Below are 21,406 nucleotides of genomic sequence, written 5' to 3'. Positions count from 1 at the left end.
TGTACCATATGTTATGTCCTATCAGATGTAAATTACCCATCATATTGTACCATATGTTATGTCCAATCGTATATTACCCATCATATTGTACCATATGTTATGTCCAATCACATGTAAATTACCTATCATATTGTACCATATGTTATGTCCAATCGTAAATTACCCATCATATTGTACCATATGTTATGTCCAATCAGATGTAAATTACCCATCATATTGTACCATATGTTATGTCCAATCAGATGTAAATTACCCATCATATTGTACCATATGTTATGTCCAATCGTAAATTACCCATCATATTGTACCATATGTTCTGTCCAATCGTAAATTACCCATCATATTGTACCATATGTTATGTCCAATCGTAAATAACCCATCATATTGTACCATATGTTATGTCCAATGGTAAATTACCCATCATATTGTACCATATGTTATGTCCAATCGTAAATTACCCATCATATTGTACCATATGTTATGTCCAATCAGATGTAAATTACCCATCATATTGTACCATATGTTATGTCCAATCAGATGTAAATTACCCATCATATTGTACCATATGTTATGTCTAATCTTAAATTACCCATCATATTGTACCATATGTTATGTCTAATCAGATGTAAATTACCTATCATATTGTACCATATGTTATGTCTAATCAGATGTAAATTACCCATCATATTGTACCATATGTTATGTCTAATCAGATGTAAATTACCTATCATATTGTACCATATGTTATGTCCAATTGTAAATTACCCATCATATTGTACCATATGTTATGTCCAATCGTAAATTACCCATCATATTGTACCATATGTTATGTCCTATCAGATGTAAATTACCCATCATATTGTACCATATGTTATGTCCAATCGTAAATTACCCATCATATTGTACCATATGTTATGTCCAATCGTAAATTACCCATCATATTGTACCATATGTTATGTCCAATCAGATGTAAATTACCCATCATATTGTACCATATGTTATGTCCAATCAGATGTAAATTACCCATCATATTGTACCATATGTTATGTCCTATCAGATGTAAATTACCCATCATATTGTACCATATGTTATGTCCAATCGTAAATTACCCATCATATTGTACCATATGTTATGTCCAATCAGATGTAAATTACCCATCATATTGTACCATATGTTATGTCCAATCAGATATAAATTACCTATCATATTGTACCATATGTTATGTCCAATCGTAAATAACCCATCATATTGTACCATATGTTATGTCCAATCAGATGTAAATTACCCATTATATTGTACCATATGTTATGTCCAATCAGATGTAAATTACCCATCATATTGTACCATATGTTATGTCCAATCGTAAATAACCCATCATATTGTACCATATGTTATGTCCAATCAGATGTAAATTACCCATTATATTGTACCATATGTTATGTCCAATCAGATGTAAATTACCCATCATATTGTACCATATGTTATGTCCAATCGTAAATTACCCATCATATTGTACCATATGTTATGTCCAATCGTAAATTGCCCATCATATTGTACCATATGTTATGTCCAATCGTAAATTACCCATCATATTGTACCATATGTTATGTCCAATCAGATGTAAATTACCCATCATATTGTACCATATGTTATGTCCAATCGTAAATTACCCATCATATTGTACCATATGTTATGTCCAATCGTAAATTACCCATCATATTGTACCATATGTTATGTCCAATCGTAAATTACCCATCATATTGTACCATATGTTATGTCCAATCGTAAATTACCCATCATATTGTACCATATGTTATGTCCAATCGTAAATTACCCATCATATTGTACCATATGTTATGTCTAATCAGATGTAAATTACCCATCATATTGTACCATATGTTATGTCCAATGGTAAATTACCCATCATATTGTACCATATGTTATGTCCAATCAGATGTAAATTACCCATCATATTGTACCATATGTTATGTCCAATTGTAAATAACCCATCATATTGTACCATATGTTATGTCCAATCAGATGTAAATTACCCATCATATTGTACCATATGTTATGTCCAATCAGATGTAAATTACCCATCATATTGTACCATATGTTATGTCCAATCGTAAATTACCCATCATATTGTACCATATGTTCTGTCCAATCAGATGTAAATTACCCATCATATTGTACCATATGTTATGTCCAATCGTAAATTACCCATCATATTGTACCATATGTTCTGTCCAATCAGATGTAAATTACCCATCATATTGTACCATATGTTTTGTCCAATCAGATGTAAATTACCCATCATATTGTACCATATGTTATGTCCAATCGTAAATTACCCATCATATTGTACCATATGTTATGTCCAATCGTAAATTACCCATCATATTGTACCATATGTTCTGTCCAATCAGATGTAAATTACCCATCATATTGTACCATATGTTATGTCCAATCAGATATAAATTACCTATCATATTGTACCATATGTTATGTCCAATCGTAAATTACCCATCATATTGTACCATATGTTATGTCCAATCAGATGTAAATTACCCATCATATTGTACCATATGTTATGTCCAATCAGATGTAAATTACCCATCATAATGTACCATATGTTATGTCCAATCAGATGTAAATTACCCATCATATTGTACCATATGTTATGTCCAATCAGATGTAAATTACCCATCATAATGTACCATATGTTATGTCCAATGGTAAATTACCCATCATATTGTACCACATGTTATGTCCAATCGTAAATTACCCATCATATTGTATCATATGTTATGTCCAATCGTAAATAACCCATCATATTGTACCATATGTTATGTCCAATCAGATGTAAATTACCCATCATATTGTACCATATGTTATGTCCAATCAGATGTAAATTACCCATCATATTGTACCATATGTTATGTCCAATCGTAAATCAGATGTAAATTACCCATCATATTGTACCATATGTTATGTCCAATCAGATGTAAATTACCCATCATAATGTACCATATGTTATGTCCAATCAGATGTAAATTACCCATCATATTGTACCATATGTTATGTCCAATCAGATGTAAATTACCCATCATATTGTACCATATGTTATGTCCAATCGTAAATCAGATGTAAATTACCCATCATATTGTACCATATGTTATGTCCAATCAGATGTAAATTACCCATCATAATGTACCATATGTTATGTCCAATCAGATGTAAATTACCCATCATATTGTACCATATGTTATGTCCAATCAGATGTAAATTACCCATCATATTGTACCATATGTTATGTCCAATCGTAAATTACCCATCATATTGTACCATATGTTATGTCCAATCACATGTAAATTACCTATCATATTGTACCATATGTTATGTCCAATCGTAAATTACCCATCATATTGTACCATATGTTATGTCCAATCGTAAATTACCCATCATATTGTACCATATGTTATGTCCAATCGTAAATTACCCATCATATTGTACCATATGTTATGTCCAATCACATGTAAATTACCTATCATATTGTACCATATGTTATGTCCAATCGTAAATTACCCATCATATTGTACCATATGTTATGTCCAATCGTAAATTACCTATCATATTGTACCATATGTTATGTCCAATCGTAAATTACCCATCATATTGTACCATATGTTATGTCCAATCGTAAATTACCCATCATATTGTACCATATGTTATGTCCAATCGTAAATTACCCATCATATTGTACCATATGTTATGTCCAATCACATGTAAATTACCTATCATATTGTACCATATGTTATGTCCAATCGTAAATTACCCATCATATTGTACCATATGTTATGTCCAATCGTAAATTACCCATCATATTGTACCATATGTTATGTCCAATCGTAAATTACCCATCATATTTTACCATATGTTATGTCCAATCAGATGTAAATTTCCCATTATATTGTACCATATGTTATGTCCAATCGTAAATTACCCATCATATTGTACCATATGTTATGTCCAATCGTAAATTACCCATCATATTGTACCATATGTTATGTCCTATCAGATGTAAATTACCCATCATATTGTACCATATGTTATGTCCAATCAGATGTAAATTACCCATCATATTGTACCATATGTTATGTCCAATCGTAAATTACCCATCATATTGTACCATATGTTATGTCTAATCAGATGTAAATTACCCATCATATTGTACCATATGTTATGTCCAATGGTAAATTACCCATCATATTGTACCATATGTTATGTCCAATCGTAAATTACCCATCATATTGTACCATATGTTATGTCCAATCAGATGTAAATTACCCATCATATTGTACCATATGTTATGTCCAATCGTAAATTACCCATCATATTGTACCATATGTTATGTCTAATCAGATGTAAATTACCCATCATATTGTACCATATGTTATGTCCAATCAGATGTAAATTACCCATCATATTGTACCATATGTTATGTCCAATCAGATGTAAATTACCCATCATATTGTACCATATGTTATGTCCAATCGTAAATTACCCATCATATTGTACCATATGTTATGTCCAATCGTAAATTACCCATCATATTGTACCATATGTTATGTCCAATCGTAAATTACCCATCATATTGTACCATATGTTATGTCCAATCGTAAATTACCCATCATATTGTATCATATGTTATGTCCAATCAGATGTAAATTACCCATCATATTGTACCATATGTTATGTCCAATCAGATGTAAATTACCCATCATATTGTACCATATGTTATGTCCAATCGTAAATTACCCATCATATTGTATCATATGTTATGTCCAATCGTAAATTACCCATCATATTGTACCATATGTTATGTCCAATCAGATGTAAATTACCCATCATATTGTACCATATGTTATGTCCAATCAGATGTAAATTACCCATCATATTGTACCATATGTTATGTCCAATCAGATGTAAATTACCCATCATATTGTACCATATGTTATGTCCAATCATAAATAACCCATCATATTGTACCATATGTTATGTCCAATCGTAAATTACCCATCATATTGTACCATATGTTATGTCCAATCGTAAATTACCCATCATATTGTACCATATGTTATGTCCAATCAGATGTAAATTACCTATCATATTGTACCATATGTTATGTCCAATCAGATGTAAATTACCCATCATATTGTACCATATGTTATGTCCAATCAGATGTAAATTACCCATCATATTGTACCATATGTTATGTCCAATCAGATGTAAATTACCCATCATATTGTACCATATGTTATGTCCAATCAGATGTAAATTACCCATCATATTGTACCATATGTTATGTCCAATCAGATGTAAATTACCCATCATATTGTACCATATGCTATGTCCTATCAGTGATACATACCTATAAATCCCATGCTTCTTCCTAATACAAATAATCCATTCAAAGCTCCTATATCTACAAAGTCTTTCGATTCCTCTCTGTAAACATAAGATTTATAATCAGATTCAAAACATTTAAAACAAACCTTTTCAATGTAAATAGTTTAATAACTTTTTGACTCAATCTTTTTTTAATTTTTTTATCTCATATTGCTAATCAATTTATTCAGTATACAGTTTTTTCATATCTGATATCATTTTACACAAGAAAATCAGTAAAAATCCTTGTTCAAGGGGAATAACTCATAGACTGCCAATTACCACATTGTTGATTTTTAGATGTTGCCTTGCTTTAAGTTTCAATTGACTTGATATTCACTAAATCCTTAGACTAAAACTGCTAAAAACAAAGGTAGAAAAAACTAGATATCATTGAGATGGGAGCCATCTCTGTGGGCCCCGCTGTGAATAATGTGCATTAAAAAATTGTATCTTTACCATAGGACATGGGTTTGTCAACTGAAATCAAAGTTTTTGACCTTGACCTTTGACCTATGAAGTTGTAAATAAATTATGACACACCCTTTGGTGTTGGTTTATAAACATGTCAAGTATAAACTTTGAAATGATAAAGGTTCTCAAGATATAGAGCGGACACGATCTTTACCATAGGACATGGGGTTGTCAACTGAAATCAAAGTTTTTGACCTTGACCTTTGACCTAGGAAGTTGCACATACATTATGACACACCCTTTGGTGTTGGTTTATATACATGTCAAGTATAAACTTTGAAATGATAACGGTTCTCAAGATATAGAGCGGACACAATCTTTACCATAGGACATGGGGTTGTCAACTGAAACCAAAGTTTTTGACCTTGAACTTTGTCCTAGGCAGTCGTTCATAAATTATGACACACCCTCTGGTGTTGGTTCATATACATGTCAAATATAAACTTTGAAATCATAACGGTTCTCAAGATATAGAGCGGACACGATCTTCACCACAGGACACAGGGTTGTCAACTGACCTTGACCTTTGACCTAGGAAGTTGTACATACATCATGACACGCCCTCTGGTGGTGGTTAATAAACATGTAAAGTATAAAGTATGAAATCATAATGGTTCTCTAGATATGGAGCGGACACAAAGTGTTACGGACAGACGGACGGACCGACGGACAGATGGACGGAAGGACGGACGGACGGACAGACTGATCACTATAGGGGACCGCCTTTGGCGGGACCCTAATTAACAAGCAGTTGCACTTGATGTTGTGCAAAGTATACCCCTACTTTTTGCTACACTATGATGAAAAATTCCAAAATATTTCGCCTGTAAAGTAGTCACAACTAGTTTAAATGATCAACATAGGCTATCTTTATTGGACCATCAATATCCTCAAAATCTAGCATATATAGAAGTTAAGGTTATAAATAGCAAAGACCACTTAAAAACCACCAACCTTGTAAAACAGCCACAATTATTTAACAGATCTACAAATGCAACTCCAATGAATCCGTCAACATTCAGTATCAAGTTGGGTTTCTGAAAATACATCATAAACATGGCATATATAACTGTTAAAAAAAATAATATATATATCATAAAAAATACAAATAAAATATCAATGTGTAAACAAAAAGTCTAAAAATATCATATCAAACAAACTTAATTAATGAGCTTTACACAAAGTTCAATACTAATTGTAACTGGGACGGTCGGTATATATCTCTTTGCATATTTAAGCATATGAAATATGCTTTCACTGATCAATCTTTTTCCTAATTTATCAAGACTTATCTTTTACAATAACAAAATTTGATTTTTTATTTACACAACAATGTGCTGACATATTTCTGTATCTCATGAACAATTTGAGATACATGTATCTTTAATAGATTATTACATGTCATTTTCCATATTGGCCTTGTATCAGCCCTAGACTCCCATATCAAGCCAGAGGGCTTGATATAGGTTGTGGGCTGATACCACAGACCATATGGGAAATGACATATAATAATCTGTTGATCACATATTTTCAAGCAAGAGAAAAAAGATAGCATATACCAAATTATGTTTGATATTTTCAACAAAAATTAAAAAAAACAACATTTAACGAAAAAAAATTAAAAAAATGTATCACAGTGAGTTAATAAAATTTTGTGAAAAGTTTAACAAATAATTAACAATAAATATATTAATTCTCAGAATTGTAAATATCAAATGACTTTCAGTGTTACATTTCCAATCAATGCTGAGGAAGAATACAACATATCGCTACAATGATTTGAAAATATGTTCTGCTTGAACTTTCGATGTCATACAACAATCACTTTTCTATTGTGGTGTCAAATATATTCTAAATTGTTTATGACGTCAAAATTTCACAGGAACTTTTGTGATTTCCAATGTTGATTTTTACATTTTTTTCTACTACAGCAGATTCGTAACTTTCTAAATTTCTTTTCATTGTGTTCCCATTTTTCATTTTTTGTATGAATTTACATGCATCATCATTTGATCTGTGTTAGCTGCTTCAGATGACAACTTGTTTACAAATAGTTTTTGATTGACAGGTTACAGGAAGTTAAACTCGGGGGCTCGATATGGATTTGGAGGGCTGATATAGATATTGGCTTCGAGGGCTGATAACCAACCTTGACTTCTGGCTATTATTGGTCATGCAAAAAACGTACATATTAGTACAAAATGTGTGATAAAAATGCATATTCCGAATCATTTGTCCTCTGAAAATCGTGTATGCCTACCTTTGATGTAGTTATTTTCTCCACTTCACTGGCGTAGTCTAACATTGGTGTTGAGGGGAAATTCTTCTGAGCATAATCTCTTAATATCACAACTCTCTTGTCAGGATTATTGATCTATAAATAATATTTTTCACATATCCAAGATTACTATCAGTATTATACTGTATACTGTGGAATCATTTATTTCTACCAATTTTTGTGGAATAAGGAATAATTCTTTTTCTAGGTTTTGCCTCTGTCAGAGGAAATCCATGAAAATTGGTATCCCATGAATAATAATGAATTCACAGTATTGTTAGTCCAGAAATCAAAGTGGAAACAAAACTATAATTAAAGCCTTTACTCTAATTTACAAAAAAGGCATTATTTTATCTTGCGTTATCTTCAGTTTTTTTCTGAAATTGGCAATTATAAATGTCCATTTAAATCTGAAAAGGCAGAACTGTATTAAACATCTTTACCTGAGAAACAAAAACCCAGTAACAAGGGTGGTAAAGGGTTATTTTTGTGCAACGTTTTCAGCCTTTTTATTACACGTATTTTCGTGTTTTGACGTTTTATTTCTCGTTTTCTCGTGTTTGGCTTGATTTGCGTGCTTCATGTTTCCCCTTATTTATTTTCCGTGTTTCATGTCGGTGCTCTTAATTTCTCGTGCATGTACCACATTTGATTAAAAAGTCTGTGTGTTCTAATACTTTCTGAAACTTGTGATCGATGTATATTGTTACTATTCTACATTGTCAATATGTATGGTATCAATGAAGTCCATCAAATTACTATCAATAATATTTGTATTCAAATAAGATGCAAGTAGCAGATGCTAAAAGGTGACTGCAAGGTCTTCATGTCCATTTATAATGGCTGCATGATCTCCAAAAACAATTGAGTAATAACTTCTGGTACTTTTTCCCTTAATATTAATGATTTTATTTCTTGTGCTTCGTTTTACCCGATTTTTATTTTTTTATGTGCAACGTTTTCATGATTTTTAATTCACGTGTTTCTGTGTTCAGTACCCATCTTTACCACTCTCAGTAACCATGGTAACCATAAACCATCTTTGTTTCTTTTTATTTTTTCATTCTTACACATATAATAAATTAAAAGCAAAAGTATCTAACTTATTTTCCTATATTTGACTGCGACAGTTCTACTTACAGACTTGACTCTATGTCCTATACCCATTATAAGTTTTCCTTCTTTTCTCATCTGGTTGACGAACTCCATTGGAATAAGTTTACTTTCATATGCATCACTAAACTGTTTGGCTGCTGCATCTAATGCACCTCCAAATCGATCTCCCTATAAAGATACTGAATAGCTATACTTTTCGTCCATTTAGAAAAAAAATCATGCTGATATTTTAATATGAGCCATTCATTCATAAAAAGTATGAAATGTTGGAGTATGATTGGAGCAGCCCAAAGAAATCATGACTTTGCCAATCATCTGACACACAATATATTCCTATTTTACCACAGCTGTGTACTCAAACCACTTGAAGAACGTCATATTAGTGTTTAGGTTTTATCATCTCATTGACATTTGTATGAGGTCTTTGATTTTTAAAAGTTTTTGCCTCATAGGCACACAGTGGTTCAGTAAAATAGATACTGTTAATGTTATTATCTAAAGGGTCTTACATTTTACATGGTATGTTTCAACTGTTATTTAAAGCACATCATAATTGATATCCATATAAAGGTAAATTAGGTTACCAAAGATAAACAAAAATATGATAAGTGGTTTCAGTGTAATCATCTAAATTTCATCTCATGATGACACTTTAAATTCAAATACAGATATATTCTAATTCCAAGCTTACAATAGTCAACAATCCAGATGCCAAACTGGAAACCAGATCTTTACCAGCTCGAGCACATACAATGGTATTATGGGCACCAGACACTGCCGGACCATGATCAGCTGTTACCATCAGACACATCTCTATAAACTTTGTAGCATATCGTGGAAGTCTGTGATACAAATAAAAATAAAATGTTAAAACACTTTTGCATGACAAACTGGTGTATCATTAAAGTATGAAATTTTCTACTTAAACATGGAAGAAGGTAAACATGAAAACAATGTATTTATCCATTTTTTTATGGATGATAACCTTATCACAAAAAAGCCATGGAATCAACTTTCTAAATGATAGTCTTGTTTATTATAACACACAGAAAGAAACATTTATGTTGAACTTCAAGAAGGCAGCATAGCTACCTACTTCAAACTAGGGGCAAATCTGTATGCAATCTTGGGCAATACTGAAAACCTTATGAACTCATTCACCAAGTTTGTTTAAAATGTTAGTCATACCAGTGTGACAATAGGTCCTGGTTGTCTGCTTTAATTATGGGATTAATTGTAAATTTAAGATCAACAGCATGTAAAACATAACAAAAATATCAGTTACAGCTTCCGACAAAAAGTTCAAGGTAAACTCCTACAATCCTAGTAGAGGCTGACCTCAAAGTCCATGAAATAAAAGATAATGTTGAAGACATTTTTTTTCCTTCTACATAAGAATATAATCTGTGATTTAAATTCATTAGGATAGCTCCTTATAATTTAACTACAATTTTTGTTTACTTGCCTTCTCTGGAACCAAAGCAGACTCAATACTCCACCAATACCCATGTCTTCTTTAAATATATCTGTTATAGGTATCCCAGCATACAAAAGTTCCTGTCCTCTCTCGTCACATATACTTGTCATAAAGGAAGCTGGCTTTCGGATCAATCCTAATTCCTAATCAATAAACATATTAAGATTTTAACAGTCTGAATATGTAACATTTTGATTGATTGATGCTTAATGTCCAGTAACAAATATTACATGAAGGGTAGGAGTTGTATATAAACATCAATAGACACACTATATGCTTACACTTGCGAAAGTAAAATCAAAAGAAACTGTAGGTAGGGTTTGTGATTTTAACCGTTTATAAATATATTCTTTGCTTACCCTTGCCCAAGTAAAGTCCATAGATACTGTGGGAGGGGGAACCTCTTCCTGTGGGACTATAACACCATCTAATGTTAGTATACACTTACCCTTGCCCAGTTAAAGTCCATAGGTACTGTAGGAGGCAGAACCTCTTCCTGTGGGACTATAACACCATCATAATGTTAGTATATACACTAACCCTTGCCCAGGTATAGTCCATAGGTACTGTAGGAGGCAGAACCTTTTCCTGTGGGACTATAACACCATCATAATGTTAGTATATACACTAACCCTTGCCCAGGTAAAGTCCATAGGTATTGTAGGAGGCAGAACCTTTTCCTGTGGGACTATAACACCATCATAATGTTAGTATATACACTAACCCTTGCCCAGGTAAAGTCCATAGGTATTGTGGAAGGGGAACCTCTTCCTGTGGGACTATAACACCATCATAAGGGTGCAATCAACAGCATTTTTCTATGACGTCATATTTTGAGGGACCATGTATAAGTGACCCTTAGTGGTGGACTGATTAATAAAGATACTTGTATAAAACTAGATATCACTGGAATCAGAATGGTCTCTAGTTTATAATGGAATAAAAAAAAAAGTGTACTTTTAATGGTATAAAAAAGTTTTATCCAGAGAAACTGGGAAAAACATTGCCTAATTTAACCTTAAAAAACCTGAAATCAGGTCATGTGCACACCCCTGAAGACATGATACCTGCACATTTTTCATAATCAAAATTGTATGAATTTCATAGATTTTTACCTGGTCTTTCAAAAAATTCATGCTTCAGGGTACGTTTGCCTACTCCGAAAAGAGCTACAGTGGCTGCAAATAAGTTTTCAATTTTCACTGCCAAAAAAACCAGACTGTTTACAGTGTTGTCTCCCCTCAAAACATGTATATTTAATCTAATTTTTTAAATTATTTTAATCATTCAACCTGCTTTAATTGAAGTTAATTAACATATTTTTACAACCAAATACAAAAAACATGATACTTGTTCACCAATTATGTTGATAAAAAGGGACTTCCCTCCATGGCTATTTTTAGTCGGGGAATAACTTCTAGTTTTTTATACGAAACTGTTTATAGCACCCTTGGGGCAAAACTTTGTGTGCAAAATATTAAATTTTCTCAGCTTTTCTGAATCTGTACACTATACCGATTAAAATGATGTCTTACTTTAAGGATTATGACAATGAATAGTGAAACTACAGCTCTTTTTTTATGTCGTGCAGTAGTGGCATATTGGCCAGTGGCAAACAGTTTTACTGGCAAATTCCAAACATTTCCTGTATCACATTTTCATCAGTTTTACAAAGAAAATAAATCATAAAATAGGGTTTCTCTTGAATAAATAGAATAAAAACTATGAAATAAGCATTAATAAAGTTACTTTAAATATTTTTTGTCCCTAGTATTATATGAACTAAGTTATAGCTGAGTTGAGAAAATATTGAAATAGTGTTTTTCTTAGGAATGGCACGTGTACCTTTTTGACTATAAAAAGTACCAAATATATATCATAATGAATAAAAATTTATGTTGCACTGTACTGATCAGGAGTAAAGGTCAAAGTAGAAAAAATCTACACTTTTCATATGCAACTTTTGGTTCAAAATATATGAGAGATTGAATAAAAATATCATGACGTCGCAAAAAATGAAAAAACTTCAATATTCGCACAGAGTCTGGTTTTCTTATATCTGGTTGCTATGTACAAATCTGTAATGTTTGCATTAAATATACCAAACTGATGGTTTTAAATTAATGTATACATGCGGTACAATATTTTTCGGAATTATTTTACTCCATTCGCTAACACATTTCTATGCTAAAACATCACTATATTTTATATTTGTCCCTTTAAGAGTGCAATCTACAGTTTTTTTCTATGACGTCATATATTGAGGGACCATGTATAAGTGACCCTTAGTGGTGGACTGATTAATAAAGATACTTGTATAAAACTAGATATCATTGGAATCAGAATGTTCTCTAGTTTATAATGGAATAAAAAAAAAGTGTACTTTTAGTAGTATAAAAAAGTTTTATCCAGAGAAACTGGGAAAAACATTGCCTAATTTAACCTTAAAAAACCTGAAATCAGGTCATGGCCACACCCCTAAAGACATGATACCTGCACATTTTTCATAATCAAAATTGTATGAATTTCATAGATTTTTACCTGGTCTTTCAAAAAATTCATGCTTCAGGGTACGTTCGCCTGCTCCGAAAGGAGCTACAGTGGCTGCAAATAAGTTTTCAATTTTCACTGCCAAAAAAACAGACTGTTTACAGTGTTGTCTCCCCTCAAAACATGTATATTTAATCTAATTTTTTAAATTATTTTAATCATTCAACCTGCTTTAATTGAAGTTAATTAACATATTTTTACAACCAAATACAAAAAACATGATACTTTTTCACCAATTATGTTGATAAAAAGGGACTTCCCTCCATGGCTATTTTTAGTCAGGGAATAACCCCTAGTTTTTTATACGAAACTGTTTATAGAACCCTAATGTTAGTATACACTTACCCTTGCCCAGGTAAAGTCCATAGGTACTGTGGGAGGGGGAACCTCTTCCTGTGGGACTATTACACCATCCAATGTTCGTATACACTTACCCTTGCCCAGGTAAGTCCATAGGTATTGTAGGAGGGGGAACCTCTTCCTGTGGGACAATAACACCATCATGTTTTTATACACTTACCCTTGCCCAGGTAAAGTCCATAGATACTGTGGGAGGGGGAAACTCTTCCTGTGGGACAATTACACCATCATAATGTTAGTATACACTTACCCTTGCCCAGGTAAAATCCATAGGTACTGTGGGAGGGGGAACTTCTTCCTGTGGGACTATCACACCATCATTTACCAACTTCTTGTATAAATCACTATAATAAAATAATAAATACATGCCTATATGTAAGGATGTGATATTATTTTTGTTAAGCTATTCTAATTTCAACTATCCATGTGTTTTACACAAAGTCTGACATATTGCAACATATTCCTTAGGCTGATTTGTTTGAAAAAGGTCACATTGAATGGCAAAATTAATTAATATTCTTCCTATGTGATGTTTACATTTTATAAGGTCAAACACGTGAAGCAATGCATGTGGTTTTTAAATTTGATAGATGCTTTTTGTGCTTTTTTGTTAAATATTTGTTTGTTTTAAGACTGTGACACAGTGATGACTGTTGTACCCATTTTTTTTACTTTTTTACCTACTATGTCTGTTTTGTTCACGCATCCTTGTAAATATAATTGAATTTGATGCAACTGTCACCAAGTGAGAGGTTTAGCGCTATAAAACCAGGTTCAATCCAACATTTAAAAATGCCTGTACTAAGTCAGGAATGTGACAGTTGTTGTCCATTTGTTTGATGTGTTTTATCATTTGATTTTGCCATTTGATTAGGGGAATTCTGTTTTGAATTATCCTCGGAGTTCATTATTTTTGTGATTTTATTTTTTGAAGAATATTTTCACAATAATCAGTAAACTAAATTTTCTTTATTAATTTTCATTACTTATGTGTTGTGGGTTTTTTTCAATTTCAGAGACTTTTAATAATGATGTTGGCAGATCATTGATAGTTAACATTAAATCAAGTCACCCCTTTAGACTCTTGACAATTGAGATCTAGACATATTATCTCCTTCATTCATATTCAAGAGAAGACTAAGACATACATATAGATACCTACCCAATCACTTGTCCTAATTCATCAAAGCTAGTTGGTACATAACATCCTACTTCTTTCAAAGCTTTGTTTTTCTCCACAGCCGTCTCTGCCTCAGCGTTAGCACATGCCCCAGCATGACCAAACTGTACCTCTGATGTGAACATTTTAGCACATGTTCCTATACACCACGCCACTATAGGTTTAGTTATCTGACCATCTTTGATAGCCTGGATTATTCTATATTCCTCTGTACCACCAACCTAGCAATAAATACCATCTTGTCATTAGAGCTTTATAAAACTAACTACTTTTTTAAAAATATACCTTTTGACTTATCAGATTTATACAATTTGACTTTTTCTGTTGTAGTTACTAATATCTGATCAGACTAAAAAATCATGGCTTTTTATGAGCAAACAATAAATTGACTGGTCTCACTTTCAATTTCAATGTTTTATGATTACATTAACATGCCTATATATTTTTGTTATCCATCAGTGTGTTTAGTCAGCTGTCTCATTGATATTAATCTCTTATTTCCTTCACTTTACAGGTAATATTGGTGTTGCTGGGTTACTTCCTCATATATCCCTTTATCCATATTGAAAGTTAGCCCAAAAGGTTAATCATCTTTTCAAAATGATCAGCATTTTCCAATGATAACTAAAATACACACAAATACAACATGACTTACCTCCCCTAAAACAACGATCATTTTGACATCTTCTTCATTCTGGTATCTCATGATATGGTCCAAAAATACTGTTCCTGGATATCTGTAAACACATAAAGCAAGAAAAAAATGTTGATAAAGACAATAATGCAAACTTTCATTTATGTGAAGATATGACTTAATTGAATGCATTTTTGTAGTTTCTTAAGTGTGTTAATTTATTCATTTAAAGAATATTTATAATATTTTTAATTCAGAAATTCATTTATGTGACTTTTAGATTCAATAATTTTTTATTATAGACTATTTTCATATTGCTAAATTGTGACATCAGAATATACATTTTTTGGCCAGTTATTTATTCTGTGCCTGTGGTAGGACATTCAAGTAAGAACAACCAAAAGAAGTAAATATAGCTCACAGTTGGTGCAATTTGGGGCCAAATTAACTGTTTTCCGATGACCTTGACATGTATACAAATAATAAAACAATTAATTTTTACTGTAAATTGCACCAACTGATTTGTCTTCTTTTAGTATCTTATACTTGACAGAGTATCAGAGAAGTTAACCTGTGGAAAAATTATATTCTCCAGATTCAATTGTTAAATTTATTATTGGGATTTCAGGAAAGCTGTACAGAATAATCATGCCAAAAGTTTTTATTTTATTTTGCTACATCAATAGTCCATTTGCCAATTACCGATTTGATTCTGTTATTACACACTTTTTAAACAAATTACTTCCCTTTGTCAATCGTAGACTGGTTCCATATCGGACAAAAATGGCTTTTGCCAATGCAAAACATGATGAATTGAAAGGGATATATCGCGGTTTAACTAATTTTTCATAAAAATAATTTCTGATGTCAAAAGTATTTAGCTGAACAACAAATTAATGTAATTAAAAGATTTGAAAACCTTAAAGATAACTCACATTACGCAAAGGTAAATTTGCTCTTCCTGCTAGCTCTCCATTGTTAATAAAACTTTATGTCCCTCATAAGGGAGACAACTAAAAGAAGGGATCTCTAATTACAGGGTCAATTACGGGAATTGGCAAATAGCCTATTGTTACATTAATCCTGTCACAATTTTTGGCAATAAAAAAACATTACAAAATTTGCTTACATTTACTGTACTTAAGATTTACATTTACACAAAAACTTTTCTTTCATCATTTATTGACCAAGAAAAAATCCAAAATGATCAAGATTTGCAATCAAACTTAAATAATTAAGCAAGCCTTAAAAGTATCTTAAACAATTGCCCTATGCTTTTATCTCTTGGCTTTACTGCAGGTGATATTAGCCTATACCTGACTTACCTATCTCCGCCAATGGCTACTCCTTCAAACACACCATTAGTGTTCAGTGATATTATGTTATTTAACTCATTGGACATTCCACCAGATCTCGAAACATACGAAACACTAAAAATATAAAAGTTTTATTTAAAACAGTATTGATTATTTAAGATAAAATGAGATTTAAATAATATATTTATATACCTTTTTGAGCATTTAAAAAAAAACCACATTGATTTGAATAAGGTAACTTATGAATTGTTTAATAAAATTGAGAACAGAAGTGGGGAATGTGTCAAAGAAACAACAACTCGACCAAAGAGCAGAAAATAGCTGAAGATCTTCAACACAGCAAGAAAATCCTACACCTACCTGCCAGGTCTGTAGAGTTTAGAAGCAAGGATATTGTCCAACATCCCTCCTGTATTACCAATCTTAAAACATCCTGGCTTTACACCACCAACCTGTGTAAATTAAGATATAAAGTTTGAATTATTCTGTAATGCAAGGTTTAGTTGGGGAATAAATAATGAAAAGCAGACTGTAAACTTGTGGCTTTATTCAAGGAATGAATAAAGAATTGAAGTGAAGTAACCTTAAAACTGGTAATATATCTTGTGGCATAATTCAAATGATAAATATACAATTGATATCTTCAATTGTTTAAAGAAAACACAACAACAAAATCAGACAAAAATATCAATGAGTTATCAAAATCAACAGCATGACTTTTCTTCTTACAAATTTTAGAAATCTGTTTGGTAAAGTAGAACTGTGAATTCATTTATTTTTCATTGATAACAATTTTCATGGATAGAGGAAGACATGTACTAAGACAATTTTTGATTTTGTTGACTTGTCAGTCTGTGTACAACCTTTGATAAAATGTGAACTTCCTTGATCACTTAAATGTATGGCTTACCTTTACACATGAAATCCTTGAAAATTGCTTTCCTGTCCATAATTATGAATTACATAATATCTACACTGAAAACTTACCGTTGCTGGACCAATGATAGACACACCTCTCTCGTCAGCAATCTTGATTAACTGTCTTGTCAGATTTTCAGGGATACCTTCAGCAATTATTGCTATTGTTTTTATCTGTAATGATATTGTAAACTCATAGCAAAATTAACATAATATGTTGACATATAAATGTTGATTTAGAATAAAAATGTATAGATTTAAAAGAAAATTATCCCTAGAATGCTTTTGTTTTATATCAATCAGATGAGTTAAGTCAATTGAAGTTTATAGTTTGTTCTTATGTTGTGCTGTTACACCACTGTCCCAGGTTAGGTGGAGGGTTGGGCACCTGCTTATTTGTGTAGTTCTGCAACATTCTATGTTCCAGTCAGAAGTCAGGAGGTTATATTCATTAGTTGTTGTCTATTGCTATATATCATATTTGTTTTTTGCTTTGAAAATTAATCAGCCTGTTAGTTTTCTTGTTTGAATTATTTGCATTTGTCATTTCAATGCCTTTTATAGCTTGGCCGTATAGTGACCTGTTAACTGTTAAGTCAACCAGGTAAAGAACCTTTATTTTAACCAACCTGTGGATATGACATAACTTCCACTGTGCTGTCATAGGCAGATCTTAAGGAAGCAAAACTGACTAATACATCAGCAGTGGGATGTTTCCCCATAGCATCACTCATACTCTTGTATACTGAAATAAATAAAATAACATTTGTATAAAATGAACTAAACTGGTCCTCATACGTAGAGGATATTTGTTTTATTTTCTCCCTATTATCATATTGAATGTATCTCCACATATATTTGAAAGCATTCTTGAAACACTATAGAATATATTATCTTATAATTTCATAAGGACCAGATCAATTGTCCTGTTTTAGGGTAATACAATAAGTTCATTTTGCAAATACAATTAATGGAAATGTGCCTTTCATTACATTACATTGTCAAACAGTAAAACCATAAATTGTACTGATAGTAACAATGTCAAACAGTAAAACCATAAATTGTACTGATAGTAATGCAACAGTACTACATTTACTAACATTTCAACAGTACCTGTTCTACACTTATTAGTATTTACAACAGTACCTGTTCTACACTTACTAGTATTTACAACAGTATGATATTTACTAACATTTCAACAGTACCTGTTCTACACTTACTAGTATTTACAACAGTATGATATTTTACCAATATTTACCTGGTATCAATATTTCTTTATGTCCCCAATAGAACTTCTGTTTGTGATCACCACTAAAATCAATCAAGTAAAACATGTGCATTAGAATGTTATCTGAAATAATATATAATTTGATTTATAGAAAGGTTTGTACCAGAGAATAAAGTTCTCTCCATTATTTTTGTCTGAATATTTCACCAGTTAAAACCATTGAAAGGTCAAAATGCCAAAGTTCGGAAAATCTTCTATTTCAATCAGGAAATACATGTGGATTTAGTAGTGTATGGACATACTTTCTATTTTACAAAGGGGAGTAACTCTGAAATCAACCAAATACAGATGAAGCAAGTTTAATTTAAATGAGACTGTAGGAAATTTTGCATTTTAAAGATTAAGTGATGCCACAAGCATGTTTCTTAGAAAAGACGGGCAGTTTTTCTGAAAAGTTAAATAATGCTGTAATTTTTTCAATGATTCAGTAGTAAACAAACAGAAACTAACCTTAAACAAATAATTATTACTGGACACCTTGATTTAACCTTGATTTAGATTATCATGCTTGAGCATTCTATTTATAGAATAAAGGGCTGCGCTTTAGCGCATGCTACGCCCGTTGCTCTTTTAACTTGTCTTTTATGCTTTAAATGAATTTATATGATCAACTAGAAATAGTGTGAGCCCTGTCAAATACCCCCCCCCCCCCAAATAATAAATAAAAATGCACAAAAAAATTGGCACTATTAAGGCTACCTCAAATTTAACTAAGTTTGTTGTCTTTAATTTTTCATCCATACATAAAATTTTGTGAAAGTGTTAGTTATTGTCCCAAAATTGGAAAAATCCCCCCTTTTTTAAGCATAAAAATTCATAACACGGAAATGTAAAATCTGAAATTTATAAAAATTGAAAGGGAGCTTACATCAATAAATATAAACAATTCACCAAAGTTTCATGGACATTGGTGAAAGCCTTTTTGAGTTATTGTCCGAAGTGTTAAAAATCACCCTTTTTTTATGAATAAAGCCCCAAAAATCCAAAACTTAAAATCTGAAATTTATAAAAATTGAAAGGGAGCTTACATCAATAGATATAAACAATTCACCAAAGTTTCATGGATATTGGTGAAAGCCTTTTTGAGTTATTGTCCGAAGTGTTAAAAATCACCCTTTTTTTTATGAATAAAGCCCCATAAATCCAAAACTTAAAATCTGAAATTTATAAAAATTAAAAGGGAGCTTACATCAATAGATATAAACAATTCACCAAAGTTTCATGGAAATTGGTGAAAGCCTTTTTGAGTTATTGTCCGAAGTGTTAAAAATCCCCCTTTTTTTATGAATAAAGCCCCATAAATCCAAAACTTAAAATCTGAAATTAAAAAAAAACGAAAGGGAGCTTACATCAATAGATATAAACAATTCACCAAAGTTTCATGGACATTGGTGAAAGCCTTTTTGAGTTATTGTACGAAGTGTTGAAAATCCCCCCTTTTTTATGAATAAAGCCCCATAAATCCAAAACTTAAAATCTGAAATTAAAAAAAAACGAAAGGGAGCTTACATCAATAGATATAAACAATTCACCAAAGTTTCATGGACATTGGTGAAAGCCTTTTTGAGTTATTGTCCGAAGTGTTGAAAATCCCCCCTTTTTTATTAATAAAGCCCCATAAATCCAAAACTTAAAATCTGAAATTAAAAAAAAACGAAAGGGAGCTTACGTCAATAGATATAAACAATTCACTTAAGTTTCATGGAAATTGGTGTAGGTGTTTTTGAGTTATTGTCCGAAGTGTGGACGACGGACGGACAGACGGACAGACGGAAGGACGGACGGACGGACAACGGTATACCATAATACATCCTGTCCCGGGCGTATAAAAACTAGAACATTAACATATAATAATTACAATACATACGTGAAAGGATAAATCATAGCAACTACAGAAGAATCTTTTCTGGAACAGACATAATCAAAATCTAACATTCCTTGGACTGCTCTCTGTTGCATGCCCCATATTATACATTTTGTCCTATTTGTAAATAATGTTCTGGTTGCTCTGGTACCAGACTCATCACCAGTAACAACTTGTGACAGGGAACTAGTCTTTGAGGGGGTTCTTACTTCAGATAATGATTCCCTTCTACTGGAACTTGGTGACTATAAAAATACATTAAATCTATATTACTTATATAACATCACATTAGTATTATTTCAGATGACATTTATACTAAGATCAAAGGTGAAATGTTGATATATTTTACAGTGAAACTTCAGATTGTAACATTTTCTATTAAGGTACCGTAGAAAAGGAAATTAAATTTTCATTAGCATCATTTATTAAATATAATTTTTTTTAACAAACATTTTTAATGATCATTCTCACCAGCTGATAAAGCATACACAAAATATTTC

At 31.7% G+C, this 21,406-nt stretch overlaps 1 protein-coding gene across 23 annotated transcripts in view; it reads right to left on the bottom strand.

Moving 5' to 3' along the window:
• The window catches only part of LOC139513830 (ATP-citrate synthase-like), a 54,723-nt gene that overhangs the window by 5,003 nt on the left and 28,314 nt on the right, over positions 1–21,406 (bottom strand). For 22 of the 23 annotated variants that reach the window (XR_011662524.1, XR_011662521.1, XR_011662523.1 and 19 more), the window contains 15 exons: positions 20,910–21,151; positions 19,013–19,065; positions 18,384–18,499; positions 17,824–17,928; positions 17,197–17,288; positions 16,846–16,950; positions 15,542–15,623; positions 14,869–15,107; positions 13,957–14,050; positions 10,785–10,939; positions 10,011–10,161; positions 9,344–9,487; positions 8,186–8,299; positions 6,880–6,962; positions 5,435–5,511 (listed from right to left, as the gene is read on the bottom strand). Coding sequence is in view for 15 of the 23 variants with exons in the window: in XM_071302661.1 (XP_071158762.1) it covers positions 5,435–5,511; positions 6,880–6,962; positions 8,186–8,299; positions 9,344–9,487; positions 10,011–10,161; positions 10,785–10,939; positions 13,957–14,050; positions 14,869–15,107; positions 15,542–15,623; positions 16,846–16,950; positions 17,197–17,288; positions 17,824–17,928; positions 18,384–18,499; positions 19,013–19,065; positions 20,910–21,151 (1,852 nt within the window). In the remaining 8 variants the exon portion in view is untranslated. Of the gene's footprint in view, positions 1–5,434; positions 5,512–6,879; positions 6,963–8,185; positions 8,300–9,343; positions 9,488–10,010; positions 10,162–10,784; positions 10,940–13,691; positions 13,734–13,956; positions 14,051–14,868; positions 15,108–15,541; positions 15,624–16,845; positions 16,951–17,196; positions 17,289–17,823; positions 17,929–18,383; positions 18,500–19,012; positions 19,066–20,909; positions 21,152–21,406 lie in introns of all 23 variants that reach the window. The other variant, XM_071302656.1, reaches the window with a different exon arrangement.

The sequence above is a fragment of the Mytilus edulis genome, chromosome 2 (genome assembly GCF_963676685.1).
Source record: "Mytilus edulis chromosome 2, xbMytEdul2.2, whole genome shotgun sequence".
Classification (NCBI taxonomy): Eukaryota; Metazoa; Mollusca; class Bivalvia; order Mytilida; family Mytilidae; genus Mytilus; species Mytilus edulis.
This window is presented reverse-complemented; position numbering and strand designations above follow the sequence as displayed.